General features: G+C 34.0%; 3 protein-coding genes across 3 annotated transcripts; 2 read left to right on the top strand and 1 right to left on the bottom strand.

The window, feature by feature from the left end:
* Positions 1 to 1219: 1219 nt before the first annotated feature.
* LOC105960913 (nuclear transport factor 2) lies at positions 1220 to 5553 on the bottom strand. Its single transcript, XM_012985126.2, has 8 exons — positions 5327 to 5553; positions 4240 to 4421; positions 3384 to 3681; positions 2885 to 3304; positions 2597 to 2718; positions 2443 to 2508; positions 1748 to 1811; positions 1220 to 1635 (listed from the first exon to the last, which is right to left on the bottom strand). Exons 2-8 carry the CDS (start codon positions 4417 to 4419, stop codon positions 1427 to 1429), a joined length of 1359 nt encoding a protein of 452 aa, XP_012840580.1. The 5' UTR covers positions 4420 to 4421; positions 5327 to 5553; the 3' UTR covers positions 1220 to 1426.
* A 6314-nt stretch (positions 5554 to 11867) lies between these two features.
* On the top strand, positions 11868 to 13349 carry LOC105960853 (uncharacterized). The gene is made up of 2 exons (XM_012985061.2): positions 11868 to 12011; positions 12167 to 13349. The coding sequence occupies exon 2, from the start codon at positions 12245 to 12247 to the stop codon at positions 13022 to 13024; it is 780 nt and encodes a 259-aa protein (XP_012840515.1). The 5' UTR covers positions 11868 to 12011; positions 12167 to 12244; the 3' UTR covers positions 13025 to 13349.
* A 4261-nt stretch (positions 13350 to 17610) lies between these two features.
* Positions 17611 to 18992, top strand: LOC105960912 (Bromodomain transcription factor). The gene has a single exon (XM_012985123.2). It carries the CDS (start codon positions 17611 to 17613, stop codon positions 18721 to 18723), a length of 1113 nt encoding a protein of 370 aa, XP_012840577.1. The 3' UTR covers positions 18724 to 18992.
* Positions 18993 to 19276: the final 284 nt, after the last annotated feature.

Below are 19276 nucleotides of genomic sequence, written 5' to 3'. Positions count from 1 at the left end.
TTACTAAACTATTCATTCAATCTGTTATGCTATGCCTGTCAAACACTACGTATTATATTAATTCGCCAAATAAAAAAAAAAATTACGTAATTAAATTTTTATATATAAATAACTCATTTTAATTTTATTTTTCTTTAATTGTATTCGAAGGAAAATAGAAAACGTCTGGTATGTAGGCTTATAGTCAAGCTCATATATTATTATTGGGCCTTGGCCCAATACATAGAAGTGTAGGCCCAAACATAATAATAAGATGAAATGACGGCCACCCACGAGGTAAGGTCAAATTACGAAAAAACCACTCATGTTTGGGTAATTCGAATCATGCTCTAAGCTATGATATCTTACACATTCACCTTTATGATGTTCAATTCAACAGAACTCTTTAGATTCAGTGGAATGATCCCCAAATTTACTCGTTTTGTGTAAAAATGCAGTTTCTGATACACCACAATCTGATATTTACAAGCCAAAAGACACATATTATTATCAACTAATTTCAAAAATGTGAAGCTCGAATGGGATAAAACGGACAAGAATATTCTACATCATCTAGAATATTCCACTAAATTTAACACCACAATGGTGGACGTGTAAGAAAATTCATAGTTGGGGGTGAGATTGTAATTACCTAAAATATGAGGGGTTTTTTCATAATTGGGCCTTACTTCAGGGGGTGACCATAATTTACCCAATATATTATCGACCATACTAGCTGATAAAATTCTTTGGGCAAATACGGCCACCCCCTAAGGTATGCCCAAATTACGAAAAAACCCTTCTTGGTTGGGTAATTACAACTACCCCTCATTTTAAATATTTTTACATAAAATTCATGTAATTCGGTTATTACAAAAACCAAATCGTATATTTAGTTCGGTAAATGGTATGAAATGTTGGCGTACCGAAATTTCGGTTCGGTTTTGCCGAATTAACATCCCTAAATTTACCTATGGAGGGGTCTTTTCGTAAGGTAATACATAATTGAGGGGGGGTGACTGTAATTACCCACACACGAGGAGGTTTTCATAATTTGACCATAACTCAGGGGGTTGGCCATAATTCTCCCAAATTCTTTTAGTGTAATTCTTTTAAAATAATTTCATTTATATTTGAAACAATGATTATGAAATGAGAGCAAAAATGCAATTGTTATTACTTTATATTTTACCATATATTTTTTTTACTGATTTATGCAAAGACCAAGAAAACTCCTCACCAGACAAATAACATTTGGTCATTTTACGAATAACATTCCTCAACGCTGTGAAATGGCCTCCCTTCCTTCTACATTTAAAAAGAATTACTGGTAACTAAACTAAGAATAGTCTCATTTTACCGTTCAGGTGACCACATATGCAGTAAAAACTCTTATCAAAATTGGTACCGATTATATTTATATTTATATATAAATCTCACTTTGAATTTACGGAGAAGCCAAATCAGGATTTGGGCCCGTTCCTCTTCCTTGTTGATAGCCTTCTCTCCTGCGGGCCCCACTAAAATTTCCTCGACCCCTGAAGCTGTCATTTCCCATATAGCTCCGACCCCCGTTGAAGTTTCCACGACCCCTGAAGTTACTATCTCCACGAAACGCTCCACGTGGACTTGTAAAACGACCCCTCCCTCCACCGACTGCAAGGGGGGTGGGGGGTAGAAGTATCAGATTTCATGCAGATTTGTAATGTGAGTGTGTTAAATTGAAAATAGAGATAATCAGAAGTTAATGCATATGGGCGGGATTTACCTCGGGTTGTGGTTCTCTTTATCTCCACAGAAACCTTATGATCCTCGATCATGATAGGAGAAGCCTGAAAATTAAATCATTAGCTCGCTACGATAACATAAGCAGGGAATATTTATTTATCGGTTCTTGATTATAAGTTCCCCAAAACAGTAAATCCGCAGTATGATTATCGCGATATACTACATAGTGGAATACGTACAATAAGGTGAAATTAGAAAGGTCGGATGAAAACTCAAAGCATCAACTTGTGTAGAACTCATATACAGCAGTCACAAAGGATAGAGAGACTTCAGTCTTAACGGGAAATTTGAGATTCAGAGTCGAAATGGGATTTTAGATGTTCGTAGTTGACAGTTGGGGAAGAAAAGAGGAACGAAAGAAAATAAAACACAATCTCAGACTGGGGCAATAACTCCCTACAAATTTCGGTATCACAACAATGGTATAAAAATGTCGATTTATATTGAGTCAGTATCCAAATTTAAGATCCATTCCAGGATCAAATATAATGATTGTTTATAACTTATGTTTAGCTCAAACCATGTCACAGTGACAGCAGCAAAATGAACTACTCAGAAGCGATCTCACACACAATCACACAATTCTTGTGCAAGGGCAAGATCATAACTGTATTCTTAACTATGAATGCAATCTGAAAATATAATCGGAAAATGTAGAATCTGAAGAGCACTTACTTTAATTGCACTTTGCATGGAGCTGAATTCTTGAAACTCGACAAAGCCATAACAGAATCCTGTTGGCTGCAAAGGGAGGATGTTTGCTATTAGCATCAACATAAGCTGAGAAAATAGAACGACAAACTAAAAGAACTGTTGTAATGAAGCCAACCTGATTACTTTTGATTTGGATCCCGTTTTGCTTAATAGGTCCAAATTTCTGGAATTCAGCTTCAAGTTGAGCAACGGTTGCATTTGGAGGCAAATTGCGGACGTATATAGAATGACCATCAACTGCAAGAAATAAGGCATATAAAATATAATTTGCAGATATCCAACAATTGATGTCTCGTCTATGGGTTGTTTTTCCTCTTTCTTATTTTTAATAATCTTAGATTGCTCGTGGTACTTTGTTCTTACACATAAGTTGGTAAAATCACTACGAAGAAAAGAAATGGACCTTCATCCTGCGAATCATCACTTTCTGGTGCATTTACAGGTGCAAGAGGAGCTGATGCTTCAGAGGTCAAAGCCTCTGTAACTGGATTAATGGATTGCTTCTCAGTCTTTGCAGAAGATACTCTTGCTGTATTTGCAGGAATATATACTTTAGTAGGAGCCTTCTTTGTTTGTGAGCTAAGAATTGATGCGTATGACTTCTTTGGAGCATCCTCTTGAGATGCCAAAGTTACTCGTTCTTCTGCTACCGATGCATGATTCTCTTTTAAATGAACTTCAGTTTCCATCACAATATCTCTATTGTCAATAACTGGTCTCTCATCGACCACTTTGTCGTTTTCTTTCTCCTCAATAGTCTTAATTTCCTCCATGTGAGGAGTTGTGTCATCTGGTTTAAGAGGATCAACCACCTGAGGAGGCTCTGCAAACAAATGAAAGTAATTAAAAAACCCAAATACGTACAAATGTAATATAATGAGATTTTCGAACGATAAGCGAACCTTGATCTTGTGTCATAGTACTTGATGGTATGTCATTAACCACAATTGGCACCACTGCCCTAATTTCTGGATCACTCTCGTCCACATACCTGAAAACATCATTTAAAACATAGTACCCTTTGTCTTGAGGAGCAAGAAAAAATGTCTGTACGAACTTTGTTTGCATATTGTCCTTTCCAGTCAAGCACCCTGTGACAAGGACGATCACCCCCTCATTAAAGGAATTTTGAGCATCAGCAGTTTTTATCACCGCCTTGTAGTTCTTGTAGTCCAAGGAGCATATCGTATCGTTTATGCTCTGCTCCAACATGAAAAAGAGAGCAAACATTATGTCACTGATTGTTGCATAAGCGCCAGAGCTAGACTTGTGGATAAAGATGTTATATCTAATTAAGTCGATCAAATAGATAATTACTTGAGCATCTGCTCAAATCATAAGAGTTGGGTCTATTAAAATAGAGTACAATAAAAAGAATGACGCAGAAACTGATTTTGACTAAGTTAATAGTAAACGGTGATCATAGTACCTAATATGCGATTGCTAGAGAAGTAACACCTAATATCATGAATTTCCATTTGCAATATTTCTTCATGAGAATAAGGAAAAAGAATGTTGAGAATTAAGATTTTGACATGAATTTCCCTTTGAAATATGTCTTCATGCAAGGAAGGGGAGAAAATGTTGAGAAGTAAAACTTTGACCAAGTTACAAGATGTCGAGATTAAATCAATGACAATGATATTGCTTGTCGATCAACCCATATCAAGTTCAAAAATAGCAGTTTCAAGGAAGAACGTGCAAATAACTAATTCATGTACGAAACTAATACTCAGCGAAAATTCCAAACAAACTTACTTCCATTGTCGTCACAGTTGTCATAAGACCACTAGAATCTGGTCTACTTAACACACTCGAATCCTGGTAAAATCGGTAAACCAGCTCCGGAGAGTGATGGAGGATATGGTAATACTGCTCAACGAAGGCATTTCCAACCACTTGCGCACTAGGAGTTGGCGGAGGATTTGCATTTTCCATGGCTATTCATAGAAGAGATTATAAACCGATGTTAGAATAGTACTTTGGAAATCTTTTCATACAAAATGCAAGAAAGAGATAGTACATAAGAGCTCTTACAAGTCTAAATATCAAATAAGCCATTCACAGGGAAATAGATTCAAAAAATAATGATACACAATTTGACAAGCAACAGAAACCCTACAAACCTCCGAGCAAACCGTAAACACGGATATCCACAATTAACGATTTTCATAATCATTGGCAGAACATAATCTAATACTATCAACGAAAAAACAAAAACGCACGCACACAAGTAACAGGTTTTTTCAATGTTACACTCGGTGAACTTCACCTGTATAATCCATTATCCATACATATTATACACACATCAACACGTACACGTGTGTGATTATGTGTACATCAAAATTGAAAAAACTACCCATGCATTTCACCATGTGTAGCATTTACGAGCCTGAAGTAACAAAACATTTTACATATCATTTACCGATTAAACAAATATAATATAGAAATCATTTCCGAAAAACCGTAATCGCCTAGTTTATATGCCTACAATAAACCCTCACAGCTTCCCCCAAAAATGCTTATTCATCAACATTCCTATTAATCGGAAAACCGAACACGGAAGCTAACTGAAAACAAGGAGGTTTCACTGATTCAACCAGCAGATCTAACAGTGACGAGAAATCAACAACAAAACCCTCGACGCAAAAGGTAACAGCGAAAATGAACTGCGGAATGTACAAAAATTCATCTACAAACGCAACACATTCTCGATCGGTGTAAAAACAGCGACAAAAAAATCTTCACATTTCGTCGGTGATCACGCACATAAAAATAATTAAAATAAATCAAATGAAAATGACCTTGGCATGATCTGATTAATGTAGTGAAATTGATCGTTTACCTGATTAGAGGACCTTGATTTGCGACTACAGCGAGAGTGAGATGAACGGGGGAGTGTAGAGAGAGAAGAGACGGCGAATTTTGGAGTGAGAAAGAGAGAGAGAGAGAGAGAGAGAGATTGTGTGTGTGTGTTTTGTGTGTGTGAGAGAGAGAGAGAATCGGCGACGGGAAAAATAAGAGACTGAGCGAGACTGCTTGTCGTGGATTTTTAAACATTTTTTTAATTTTGATTTATATTTGTTAAAAATAGTAACTAATGATAATAATCTTATCATAATTTGTTAAAATAGTAATTAATGATAATAGTTTTATTATAATTAGATGAAAATGGGCATTGAGTAAGATTATGATCTAGTTTCTCTATGTTGTCTTAAAAATAAAATTTGATTGCAAAATAAATTAAAGTTATTTGAGATTTGATTTCAAGATTAATAATTAGGGGATTTTATTAATAGGGGACGTCCACAGTCATTTTTCACATTAAATATTAGTCCTACTCACTTCTCTTCATCTTGTTTCGAATTACCTCCTTCTAACTGACGACCGTCGTTGAGGCACCACCATCTGAACACCAAATGCCTCCACCGGCGCCGAGGCTCGATGTCCGTACATGAAAAAACATTAACCACCTTCGAGAAGTTTGAATATCAAGGACGAGACACCACCGTCTAGATTCAAACACATCACCGTCGGAACTGAAACAATGCTACTCTCACATACTGGCAACTTCCTCCTCTACGGCTTTGACCACCGCATTCCGTTCGATACACTCTAGTTTTTCTGCCATGGATTTTAGTATCGGCATGTGACAGTTTACGTAATCGACTATAGTCGATTAACAAATTAACTATATTTTTTTATAGTCGATTTATTATTTTTAGATCTAATATACCCTTTAATATTTTAATCAACTACGCAAACAACACAGTCGATTCACATCCAGTTGAATCCAGAATGCAGCGAAAGAAGACAAGGTAAACTACTTATTTCCAAATGGTGGGTCCATCTCATTGAAAATTCAAGGGGGTTTTTCACTAATTTTCTCTAATTTCCCCTAATAATTAAAACAAAAGCTCAAGTTGTTGACATGACAAATCAGTCTTGACTCTTGAATACGTTTATTCGACCCATAAAAAAAGAATGTCAAATTTGTTCCAACAAAATTCGTTTGTTTATTGTGACTAAGGACTAATTAGTATTTACACATGCGATTAACATAATATGGATTAAGCCTTTAATTAAGCATAATTATCTCAAATGGGCCAAACTGGGCTATGAAACATAAATTTGGGCTCATGCACGGATTTAAGGTCATTACTATTTCGGCTAAGGCCCATCAATTTGTTTGGGTTTTTTTTTTCTTTAATTTCTTTTTTTTTTTAGCAAAGGCCAATCAGTTTCATATATTATATTTTTGGATAAACTACAATCATCTCCCTAAGGTAAAGTGTAATTGCGAAAAAATACCTTTATTTTTGAAAACTTATATCCAGCCCCCAAATAGTTTATAAATTTCCTACATCCACATCCTTCTGTAAGATGTTAATGCAAGAAATCTACAAATTACAAGGGGGTGGATGTAATTATGGAAAAAATGAGGGGTTATTTTATAAGTATACCTTACCTCAAGGGGGTGATTGTAATTTACCCTATAAATATTTTTTAGAGAAAATCATTCAAGATTCTTTTTTCCCTAAACAAAAAAAATCATTGCCATGCACTATTTGTTGTTTTTAACTCTGATTGGTGAGAAATATATATCTTCATGCCGCTCCCTCCGATGACTAGTGTCACTCTGATCCGAACCACGTAATCTCGACTCGTGTTGATTACTGTGTTATTAGATTTTTTTCGTTCGTAGAGTTTATGTTGGAAATTGCATGTGATTATATTGATTAGTTCATAACAAAAACGAATTAATAATCGAAAATTGCACGTGATTTTTAATTTTTAAGACGAATTAGTAAGAGAAGTGATATTTGAACAAAGACGATTAATAATCGAAAAATGATAGAAAAACATGTGATTTTTTTATTTTTTTTTTATTTTTAGGTACACACAAAAGGGAGGAAATAAAATTGTCCACTGAACCCTGATTTGGAAGCAAGCTCAGGGAAAAATATTGTCTTATCTCTACTATTCATCTGTCTCTGTTTAATGCAGGAACTGTGTTCATCTCTTGCCCAATGAAAATGACAGTTATGCCCTTTGTGATACAAACAAATTATTAAATTGGTGAAAGTGAGTGATCAAACGGATTAAATGCTGCTGCAAATATTAATAAGACAGAATTATAAACTTTTGTTTTTTTTTTTTTTTTTTTAATTTTGTAATTTTGTAATTTGAATTTCCCATGCTCATATTCAAGACCATAAAAATATATCATCCTTTTTATCCCACTTTATTGTTCTATCGATTAAATTCGAATGGAGTAAGACGAGTCCGATTCTGAGGTTGAATGTTTCTATAACTTATACCGTTCGATAATTATATAATTGGTTCTATAATTATATATTCGGGCCTTTGTTCGGGCTTTTCTATTTCCCGGGCCTCTTTTGAGTGTACGAACTTTTGTTCATGTATATGACATGTGATCGGATTTATGGAACTACTTAACTTCAAATAAGTGGGTATTTTTATTATAAATAAGAACAATTTAGAAATAATTTTCTCTTATTTTTTATTTTTATTAAATCAATATTGATTGATCAACTAATTAATTTATTTTTTGAATTTTTACCAGACATTCTCCGACAAAAAATTAAAAACTTAGATCCGACATAAATAAAATAATCACATGCTAACTTTAAGTACAGGCAGAATAACTTACATTGCAACGAGGCATTGTCTACTTAATTATTATTACCAATTCCCAACAAAATAAAGCTAAAAAGAGGAGCATAGTACATTCAATAATACTCTTATAGTGGACCCTTAAACAAATTCACTAGGCAAATAAACCTAACTAATTACAAATATTCAAAATAATCTTATTTACTCTAACAAATCACCAATATATATATATATATATATATATATATATATATATATATATATATATATATATATATATATATATATATATATATATATATATATATATATATATATATATATAGGGGTGCAAGTTGAAACAATTTACGCCGGTTCCGATCTGAAAAGTTATGATTTTGGAACAACTTTTTGCATTCCGACTTCCGAAATTCCGATTTCCGATTTCTTCCGATGTTTTTGCATTGAAATTGGAATCATATTATAATATTGGAATTTCCGATTTCTTATCCGATTTAATTTCCGAAATTAATTCCGAAAATTCCGATTTTTTTTTCAAAAATGCACCTATAAAATATATGTATTATATAATACTTTTTTTTTTCTTTTTCTTTTTTCTTTTTGTTTTCTGAAGCATTAATTTTATTAAGGTTGCGTTTTAGGATTTTGACATATTGAATTGTTGTCGGAAGTTTTAATGAATATTATGATGTGGTTTATTTTGATTTATTTCTTTTGAACTGAAATTAGTAGTTATTAGTTTTACGTTTATCGACGTAGATGTTCTTATTTTTGGAAAATTATGAAATTTTCAGAAATTTCCGCCAAGTTTTGAAATTTTATAACTTATGTGATATTCCGAAAAATTTCTGAAATTCCGAAATTTGCGGGCCTTTTGGAATTGGAATGAATTTTTTAATTCCGAAAATTTAGGAATTGGAATTGGAATTAATTTGTTACTTCCGAATTTTTTTGGAAATTTTCCGAAAAGGCTGATTCCGATACATCCGACTTTCACCCCAATATATATACGAAAAATGATTTGATTAACGCATGTATGACAGTTAGGGCTGCGTATAGGTTGGGTCGGACAATTATCGGCCAATTAATACCTAACCGACCCGACCAACCGATTTTGCTGAATATTGAAAACCATCCAAACGAAGAATAAATCGATCTATTGCGGCATGAATTTTTATACCTTCCAAGCCTCAAAGTAGTTAGTCTGATCCCTTATCCATTTATGAGATGTCACATTCATAACACGTTGGTTTTTGAATCCCATAATTCAACTTTTTTAGATTTTATGTAAGAAAATTTGGATACGGAATTTATTATTATTAGTAGCATCTGTTAAATGTGCTGCTTCTCCTTTTCCTAAATTATTTTTTCAAACTTTTTTTCAAGAATATATATATAATGAAAACGATGTTCGCACAAATAAAATGTCGATATTCGTATTTTTATCGTTTTAGCTTCGAAAATATATTTCAAACATAACGTATATAAATAGCATTTTGCCTCCTAAAACGTACGTTGATTTATACGTTGCCCCGTCAATGAAATGTAGTTAAAAGGAAAAAACTCACAATAGACAATAAAAAAGACATAAAATTATAGTGATAATGTTGATATGTATATATACATATATATATATATATATGAATGAAAGATGCTGAATTATTTTGAACATACAATTAAATTTTGAGCTAGCTAGGGGGGTGTCTAAATGAATATAATTAAGATCACCTTTCCAGCTATATAATATATAGCTTCTAACTTATTAATTAAACAGAATAAAAGTGTTTTTTTTTTTTTTTTTTGCTGATACATCACAGACATAATGTTTTCAATAATCTGTCAGACATATAATTAATTCTATATCAATTAATTTATTAATTAATTATCAAACCTACCTCGAACATACATACATACATACATAATTTTTCATATCTTAATTAAATACGCCACTTAATTATATATATACCACTTAATTGTTATAAATGATTTCAATTTCATATCTTAATTATATGTAATAATTATTATTAATTTATTTCTGGGATTTCAAAAGAGCTTTCTTTTTCATAGTGTGAACAATTAAATCTGGCAGAAACGTGGTGCAAAAAATTAATAAATAATAAATGGTTTTGATGAATTGGGGTATGTTAGAATAATGGTGCAGCACAATCCAAATAATATATCCAGTAGCTACTTCACAAGAAAGAGCTAATCATTTGATGATGCCAAAAGTGGCACAATTTTGAAGATTCTTTTTTCACTCCATCTTTTTATATATTCATTTAAAGAAAAAAACAATTACTCATCATCATCATATATCAACACGTCTCTGTATATATATATATATATATATAAAGAAAAGATTTATAAGAGTCAATTAATAATAAAATCTTGCAATGTATCACTAGTTCAAATCCAACTACTCAGCATGCTCTACTGAAAAATCTGTCTGCACCAAAGGAAAAACTATGTGGTCCTCTCTCTCTCTCTCTCTCTCTCTCTCTCTCTCTCTCTCTCTCTCTCTCTCTCTCTCTCTCTCTCTCTCTCTCTCTCTCTCTCTCTCTCTCTCTCTCTCTCTCTCTCTCTCTCTCTCTCTCTCTCTCTCTCTCTCTCTCTCTCTCTCTCTCTCTCTCTCTCTCTCTCTCTCTCTCTCTCTCTCTCTCTCTCTCTCTCTCTCTCTCTCTCTCTCTCTCTCTCTCTCTCTCTCTCTCTCTCTCTCTCTCTCTCTCTCTCTCTCTCTCTCTCTCTCTCTCTCACACACACACACACACACATTGGGATTGGGACTTAATGAAAATGAGTTGGTCCCTCACACCTCAGGCCAAGAACAAGTTGAGGTTTACAACTTTTGAAGCCTGATATATATATATTAGAGTAGTTATTATTCTCATGAGTTGAATTTAATTTATTTGCCCTTTTAATAGTCTGTCACATTCAAATATGTATGTATACATTCATCTTCCCCAATAATCAACATTGTTATTACAATTTTTATTACAAAAAAATCTTGAATCTTATCAAATTAATTAGTGGAATATAATTAATTTTCTGGATTATATGGAATATTCTCCCAATTTGTGCATGTTTTACCCCATTCGAGCTCCACATTTTGAAACAAGAGATGATCATACGATGGTGACTATATTGGCTTGTAAATATCATACTGTGGTGCATCAAAAACTCTCTTTTTTTTCCGCGCAAAACGAGTTCAAACTGAAGAACATTCCACATAATTCCGAAGATTATTTTGAATTCGACATCATAAGGGTGGACGTTTAAAAAAAATTCACAGTTGAGGTGGGTGACTGTAATTATCGAAACATGAGGGGTATTTTCGTAATTTGATCTCACCTCAGGGATAATTTATATATTAACGAAAATATCTATATTTTTAGTATATATTCAAAGACCTTATAATTTAATAAAGGGCATCTTTTTTTTTTTCTCTAAATTTACAATGGAAAACAAAAATAAAAAGAGGTAGGTTAATTAAAATCCATCTTATATTAACAGCTGAACATTAATTAAAAAAACCTAAAAAAAAAAAAAATCAACGAATTGATTCCACAAACATAAGTCGTTAGAACTAGAAGTAATTAGAATTTTTGATATGATTTGGACAAGCACGTTTATGGGTTAATAATTTCCACTGTGTCCACGTGGCTTCCTGTGAGCCAATTCTTTCTTTCTTATGGGGCATGGTCGGTTTGAACTCCAGCATATATCTCACTACTCACATCTAATAATTCTTTAACTATATCTATACATATACATACATATATATATATATACACATCTTCACTCTGAAACTGAGTTTCCTCTTCTCTTACATACAACCACATACACTCAGACAACTCTCTCTCAACAATGGCGGTTTCACACAAAATTAAACCTAAGTAAGTATTTCTTATATATATATTATATATATGCTACTATATATATATATATATAAAAAAATATATTTAATATTTCAGACAGTACTTCTTGAATTTAATTGCCTATTGTGTTTATATATGTTAGTGTAAATTTTCCTTTATTTTTGTCATAACAGAAGAATTTAAGGGAGTTAGGTGCAATTTTCCCAAACTTAATTAGCCGCTGATTTAATTTTCTGTTGAGTTATGAGAAAATGATTCCGATGGACTTAGATTTCACAGCAAAGCAAGAAACCGACAAACCCTCGTCTAGCTCAACAACAACGACGTCGTGGTCGAGATTGAAAGACCCTCGAATCGTTCGAGTTTCTCGAGCGTTCGGGGGCAAAGACCGGCACAGCAAAGTGTGCACGGTCAAGGGCTTACGCGACCGGCGCGTGAGGCTATCGGTTCCCACGGCCATACAGCTGTACGATCTTCAAGAGAGGTTAGGTCTGAACCAGCCGAGCAAAGTGGTCGATTGGCTTCTCGAAGCCGCGAAAGCCGATATCGACCTTCTCCCGCCTCTCCAACAAATCCCTATAATGCAGAATATTCAAAACTACGATCCGGTAATGAAATTCAACGATGTCGTCGTTTCGTCTTCGGGCGAGAGAAACGAGACGGGTAGTAATTGGTCGAGGAACGACGATGAAGAGGAGGAAATTACTAGACAGTACAACAATTTCCTCTCGAGGTCGTCGTCGTCATCGGTCGTGCAAAATAATCCGGCTTCCTTTTCGAGTTTGATGAATAATCATATTAATAATAATAATAATAATAATTCATTTTTGAGGTGGGAATATCCGTCGAATTTAACGCTATCTCAACCGCCCGTAAGCCTCGGATTGGCTTCTTCTTCGTCTCAATACAACGGTGATCAAGATTTGCAGAATTTCGGCCACTTTTTTCAGTTTCAGCCTTATTATTTCCCACCTCCGCAAAATAATAACTCCGCGAGTGAGCACGACCGACAAAACGAGCCCCGTTCGTAGTAGGCAAATGAAAGATGATAGTGGTATGTTTCTTTTTTTTTTCTTGTTTTTTTTTTTGATGAGCTTATAAACATATTCCAACATTCGATTTCGGTGGAAATTAATTAAACGGTAACCGGGCTCGAAAAGGGTTATTAATTGGTGATCATATGATTGTGATTTCATATGGTTGATTTTTGATCTATTGGATCCATATATTTATATTCAAGAAGATTTGTTCATAGTTTGATTAGGGTTTCTTCTGCTCTAGATCAAGAAATTATATATGTGATCATAGAAATTTAATTAGTACTATAATTAATTTGCAGTTTTTCTACATAGGTAATTTGCTCAAACCATTGTATCATGATTTAATTACATATACAGCTTATAAGCTTCTTCATTTTTTAAGTTCTGATGATTTCTCTCATAAGATGAAAACCTAGGTCAGATTTTTTTCTGAGCTTAACAAAACCCTAGCATGGTCCCCCTGTCTGTATAATGCTTTTCAAATACATGCTTTCTTTTTTCTCTTCTTTCTTTGTTCATATTCTTGTAGCTTACAAATCAAGGATGAATATATACATATTGGATAAATTAGGGCAACACCCCTGAGGTAAGGTCAAAGTACGAAAATCTCCCTCATGTTTGGATAATTACGTACAATTACCCATCAACTATGAATCGTCTTACATGTCGTCCCTTATGGTGTCAAATTCAACAGAATCTTCTAGATTCCGCGGAATATTCATTGGTTTGTACTAGTTTTGTGCAAACTGACAGTTTTTGATGCACCACGTACAACCTGATATTTACAAGTTAATTTAAGAGACACATTTCATGATCATCTTGTTTCAAAATGTGGAGCCGGAATCGGATAAAACGGGTACAAACTGAAGAAAAAAAATCATACAATTTAGAAGATTCCACTAAATTTGACACCGCAAGAGTGGACGTGTAAGAAAATTCATAGTTGATGGGTGGTCGTAACTATCCAAACATGAAGGGGATTTTCGTAATTTAACCTTACTTCAGGGATGACCGTAATTTACTATATGGATATAAAATATAGGGTAAATTCCACTTTCTCCCCTTGTACTTTGGCTCGATATCACTTTACCTCCTCCTACTATCGATTGCATCGAGTTGCCCCCATGCACTTAAAAAATTGTCTCAATGTGGCCCTTGCTATTAGTTGTCAACATTAGACAATAACATTGTTTGATCTAAGCTCTAAATTTACCAAAACCAACTCTCTCAGTTTAAATAACTATTAAAAAAAAATTAATAATAATAAAAATTTCAAGACAGCGAGAAAATTAAACATTAACGCCAGCAACAATTTTTTTTTTTTTTTTATAATTATTTATACTAGGAGGTGTGATTTTTTTGTAATTTTCAGACTTAAATCAAACGGTGTTATTGTCAAAAGTCTGAAAACAAATGACGAGGACCATATTGAGATAATTTTTTAAGTATATAGAGGCAAATCGATGTAATCGAGAGTACAAGGGGGTACAGTGATATTCAGCCAAAGTAGAAGAGGGAAAATGGAAGGAAGAAAAAATAAAGGGTTTTGTTTGGGTGATGATGAATAAGACAGGTGTGTAATTGACACAAGATCCAACAAAGTAAACAACAGCAAAGTTCAGCGTAATCTTAAAGGACTCATTCAATAATATAAAAAAGAAATGTGGTCCAAATTAATATATGAAAAAAAGAAAAGGAGAAAGAAGAAAGAGAGAGGTAAAGGCACACAAAGTAATTAGGGTTTTGTTCTCTCTCACTTAAGTGTGTGTGAGAGAAAGAGTGGTGTAAATACAAAGGGACCACCCCCTCAAAGTTTTCTCATAGGAGGGTCCCCATTTGGTTTAGTTTGTATCTATTTATTATATCTATATTTAGATATTCAATTCATTTATATATGGTCTAATAAGCCAAATTTACTTTTAGTTCATGTCTTTCTTGCATATATATTCTTAGGTTTATTTCATTATATTCTTCCTTTTTTGCTAGATAATAAGTACATTAAATGCAATGTTTGCAACTTGCAATATTGCGAACAAAAATTTGGTAACGGTGTTCGAAATTCAGTATACAGTAAAAACAAAAAAAAATCTAAATGACACTTGTTGATAACAACGGTGGGATTACAAAATCTTAATATTTGAGTCCCCTTAACTATGAATTTTCTTACACGTTCATTCATGTGGTGTCAAATTTAGTGGAATTTTTTAGATTATGTGGAATATTCTTCAGTTTGTACCAGTTTTACCTCATTCGAGCTCCACATTTTGAAACCAGATGACCATAAGATGTATCTCTTAACTTGTACATATCAGATTGTGGTGAATCAGAAGCTGTATTTTTGCACAATACGAGTACAAACTAGAGAACAATCCACGAAATCTAGAAAATTCTGTTGAATATGACACCATAAGGGTGAACATGTAAGAAATCTCATAGTTGATGGGTGATTGTAATTACCCAAACATTAGGGATTTTCTCACAATTTGACATTATTTGAGGAGGTGACCGTAATTACCTAGTTTAATTGATATTTGAGCTTCTCTATCAAATTATTGCCAATTAATAAAGCTAATTTTCAAAAGAAAAATTAAATAAATAAATAAAGGGGCAAAAAAGGAATTGGTTAGTCTGGGCCGCCATGGTAAGATGAATTTGGGCACACTATTGGCTCAATTTGTGCCCAATGGGCCAATGCACAAAACGGTATATGTATTAAAAAAAAAAAAAAAAAAAGGAAATTTCAAGGCTAGATAATTTGTGGGCCAATTTCGTATTAGTGTATATTCTATAAGACACTAAAATAAATATTTAAAAAGTATTTATAAATTATAATTCATAGATTTAATTATCTTTTACACATCATTCAATATCACATTAAGTTTTATAGAGATTTATCGATTATTGATGTACACATTATGTGATATGATAAATGTCGTTTCAGTTTTAATAATACTATTTCAACTTCAATTTAGACGTTATTGACCATTTTCGAGTATGCATTTGGAAAAATTCAAAACACGAGATTTATACTTCGTTGAGAAAACTTATTAATTTAACTTGAATCACCAAGATTTAACGTTGGGGTTAAAATATATGCATAAATTAATCTACAATGCCGACAACTTTGATAGATTAAGTTATCTGGAATCTAAAATGTAAATCATTCATCCATAACTTTGTCACTCGACATTCGATCTAGCTGATTGAGTTTGAATTAAAAAAAATAACTCAAATGACTACAATTTTCATGCTTTGAGATTTACCAAAATTAAACTAGAAAATGGTTAAAATCACATTCGAAATTAAAATAATATTATTGAAATACAACAAAACAAGAGAATTTTAACTATAACATGTATAAATAGAACAGGAGAATGCAAATCTAAAATCCAATAAGGAAATCAAATTGGTTTGTTCTACAACAATAGATGGTTCTAACGGAAGGGAAAATTGTAACGATGGTCCTCTATGTTGGCCAATTTAAGAATTTAGTCCTCTAGATTGTCCTATTTCAATTTTACATGCAATAACTTCACAAATTTAGCATTTTTGGTCTAGTTTTGCTTGAAATTATAATTCTACTATTTGATAAATTATGTGGTAAACAACCTCATCGTAATTTAGTTATAAAAATATTTATAGATTATAAACAAAGCTCTAACTTGGTTGATATACTCGTCATCTCACGCCATAAAAATTCTATCAAAAACTAAATTAGATGATGATATTATCGTTTTTAAAAATCAGTATAAGAAAAATCCGTAAAATTCGTTTGGCATGTGGTAAAATTTGAGTTCAAACAGTTAAGAGAGGACCAAAAACGCTAAACTTGCAAAATTATTGCATGTGAAATTGAAATAAGACAACTTAGAGGACTAGATCTATAAATAGACCAACATAGAGGACGAAAAATTACAAGACACAAAAGGGGCGGGCCTACCGTAAAATTTATCATTATTAATTATTAAAAAATAAAAATATGTGGAGCTCCATCCCTCCGTTTCCTTTTCCTCCAGTTACGTGCATTATCAACACGAGAACTTAAAAACGCGGTTATATAAACAGCGCTTTCAACAAATTTCAGTCAGAACTTGCTGCCAGAGGCGACTCCGCTTGCGGCTGAGTGAGAGCATTCACAAGCAGTGGCTGCCGTCTATAAAGGAGCGGCGACGCTTCGGCTCCTCCCCCACCATTTAGATTCTCCAAAGATCCAATTTTGTAATTAGCTATTTGATTAGCTTTGCTCCGTTGATCTACAATCAGCAATTTTTTTTTGTGCCGGAGCTCAATCGGATTGATTCGCGGTTGTTCTCCATCTCCGCCGTGCTTAAACCCTAGAAATCTCAGGTAAGCGGTTCGCTACTGCAATATTTCTATATTTTTTCACCTCGGTAGGTTTTGTTTTTTCTTTTTTTTTTTTTGCTTTCGAGAGGGGGAAAAATCTAGGGTTTTTGCTCGGGGTGATGTTGGCCGGATGAAATGCAGTTGTGTGATTAGGAATTTAAATTTAGGTTCGAGCGAGGTGATTTTGGTTTTGAATTTTGATTATGATGTGATATTATGAAGCGTTGTTGAATATGAGCGATGGGGTTGGGAAGGATAGTTTGAAGGGCTTGACCGAGGGAGAGAATCAGCAGTCGAATAGGAAGAAGAAGAAGTTGGGAACGGACGAATTTGCCCAGGCCGTTGCGAGAATTGCCGTGGCGCAGGTTTGCGAGGGTTTAGGGTTTCAGAGCTTTAACCAGTCTGCATTGGATGTTCTTGCAGATGTAGGGGTGAGGTACATTAGGGATATAGGGAAAACAGCGTGTTCGTACGCGAATTTAGCGAATAGGAGCCAGTGTAATGTGTTTGATGTTATTCAAGGATTGGAGGATTTCGGCTCCGTTCAGGGTTTTCCAGGCGCTTCCGATCTTAACCATTGCCTTTTAGGGTCTGGAGTTGTTAGAGATGTTATTCGTTATGTTGCCCAAGCAGAGGAAATCCCGTTTGCATATTCGATTCCTGCTTTTCCTGTTGTGAAAGAGAGGATATTTAGCCCTAGTTATGCACAGGCAGAGGAAAATCCTCCCGACGAACATATACCTAGTTGGTTGCCCAAGTTTCCGGATCCCGACACTTATGCAGATAAAGACTCAGAAACAGAGGTGGCTAACAAAATCCTGCTGGTAGAAGAGCCTGATGCGACGGTGGAAAGATCTTCTTCGAGTATGCATCGAAGATTAATCTGTAATGGGTCTGAAGCAGGAGTAGTAGTTGATAAAGTGGATGCTGCAAAGGTAAAACTAGCAGCAGAAAGCAACCCGTTTCTTGCCCAGCCTCTTCAATTTGGAGAAAAGGATGTTCTTTTGCCTGTTGTACCGGCTAAACTTTTGGAAGAAACTCTGGGGTATCATCGAAGTCGTAAAGTGTTGGATAACCATCTATCAAAATCGATGCCGTCAACCAATGAAGCTGCTTCAAATAATGCTCCTTGTGAAACCGAGGACAGGAGAAATATTCTTTTCAACGAGAGGCAAAATGTGCATTTTAAGTTTGGAAATAGTAAGAAATCCGTAGGTACGGGGATGTGCAGCCAGACTGAGGGGTCGGAAAAGAATTCTCTTTGGTTTGGTGATGATTGTGATGGAGAAGATGAGAAGAAAAGGACGGCTGAGAAAGTTCTTCGGGAAAATATGGAAATCCACTGAAAGAATCTCACTTGTAAATTAGGCGTGTTTGATTAGAGACTGTATAATTTTTTTTAATTGAGCTAGCTAGCATTTTTATGCTTTTTCGAGGGTAGTCATAGTTGAGGGGCTAGAGTTTATCTGTACGAGTATTCAGATTTCGAAACGGGAACTAGTCTCACTTTTCTTAATGAGTTCTTGAGGTATGTAGTTGTCAGTTACCTGCATCAACCTTTGTAATTGATAATTTTTTTCTCGGTGAAATGATAATCATTAGCTTTGTTTTTCCAGTTTTTCTATACCCGATTGAATGCATTTATAGAGTCCCATATGTAGTAATGCTCGAATTCATTGCTACTTAATTCATCAATCTTACTTGTAAGTGTACTCCTTCTATTTTCATATTTTCCTTTCTTTAAGATCTGATCTTTACGGCCATAATGGCATTACTTGTCAACTCTCAAGGCATACAATGTTTGTGTTCTAACTTCTAAACCACATTGCCAAGACGTAATTCAGTGCAGAAATGCAAATTTGAGATTAAATTTTGTGAACCAACAACAAATGGCAATTC

This window comes from Erythranthe guttata, chromosome 11 (assembly GCF_056151865.1).
Source record: "Erythranthe guttata isolate IM_541 chromosome 11, IM_541, whole genome shotgun sequence".
In the NCBI taxonomy this organism is placed as follows: Eukaryota; Viridiplantae; Streptophyta; class Magnoliopsida; order Lamiales; family Phrymaceae; genus Erythranthe; species Erythranthe guttata.
Note: the sequence above shows the minus strand (reverse complement) of the source record. Positions and strands in the feature narration are given on the sequence as shown.

Bases quoted from the DNA above. Each gene is read 5' to 3' on its own strand.
- LOC105960912 (XM_012985123.2), top strand. From the start codon at position 17,611: ATGAGCGATGGGGTTGGGAAGGATAGTTTGAAGGGCTTGACCGAGGGA.
- LOC105960913 (XM_012985126.2), bottom strand. From the start codon at position 4,419: ATGGAAAATGCAAATCCTCCGCCAACTCCTAGTGCGCAAGTGGTTGGA. The intron at 1,812-2,442 runs GTAAGTGCTCTT...TTTAATTTTCAG, and splicing joins CCATGCAAAGTGCAATTAAA to GCTTCTCCTATCATGATCGA. The intron at 1,636-1,747 runs GTAAATCCCGCC...CCCCCCTTGCAG, and splicing joins AAAGAGAACCACAACCCGAG to TCGGTGGAGGGAGGGGTCGT.
- LOC105960853 (XM_012985061.2), top strand. From the start codon at position 12,245: ATGATTCCGATGGACTTAGATTTCACAGCAAAGCAAGAAACCGACAAA.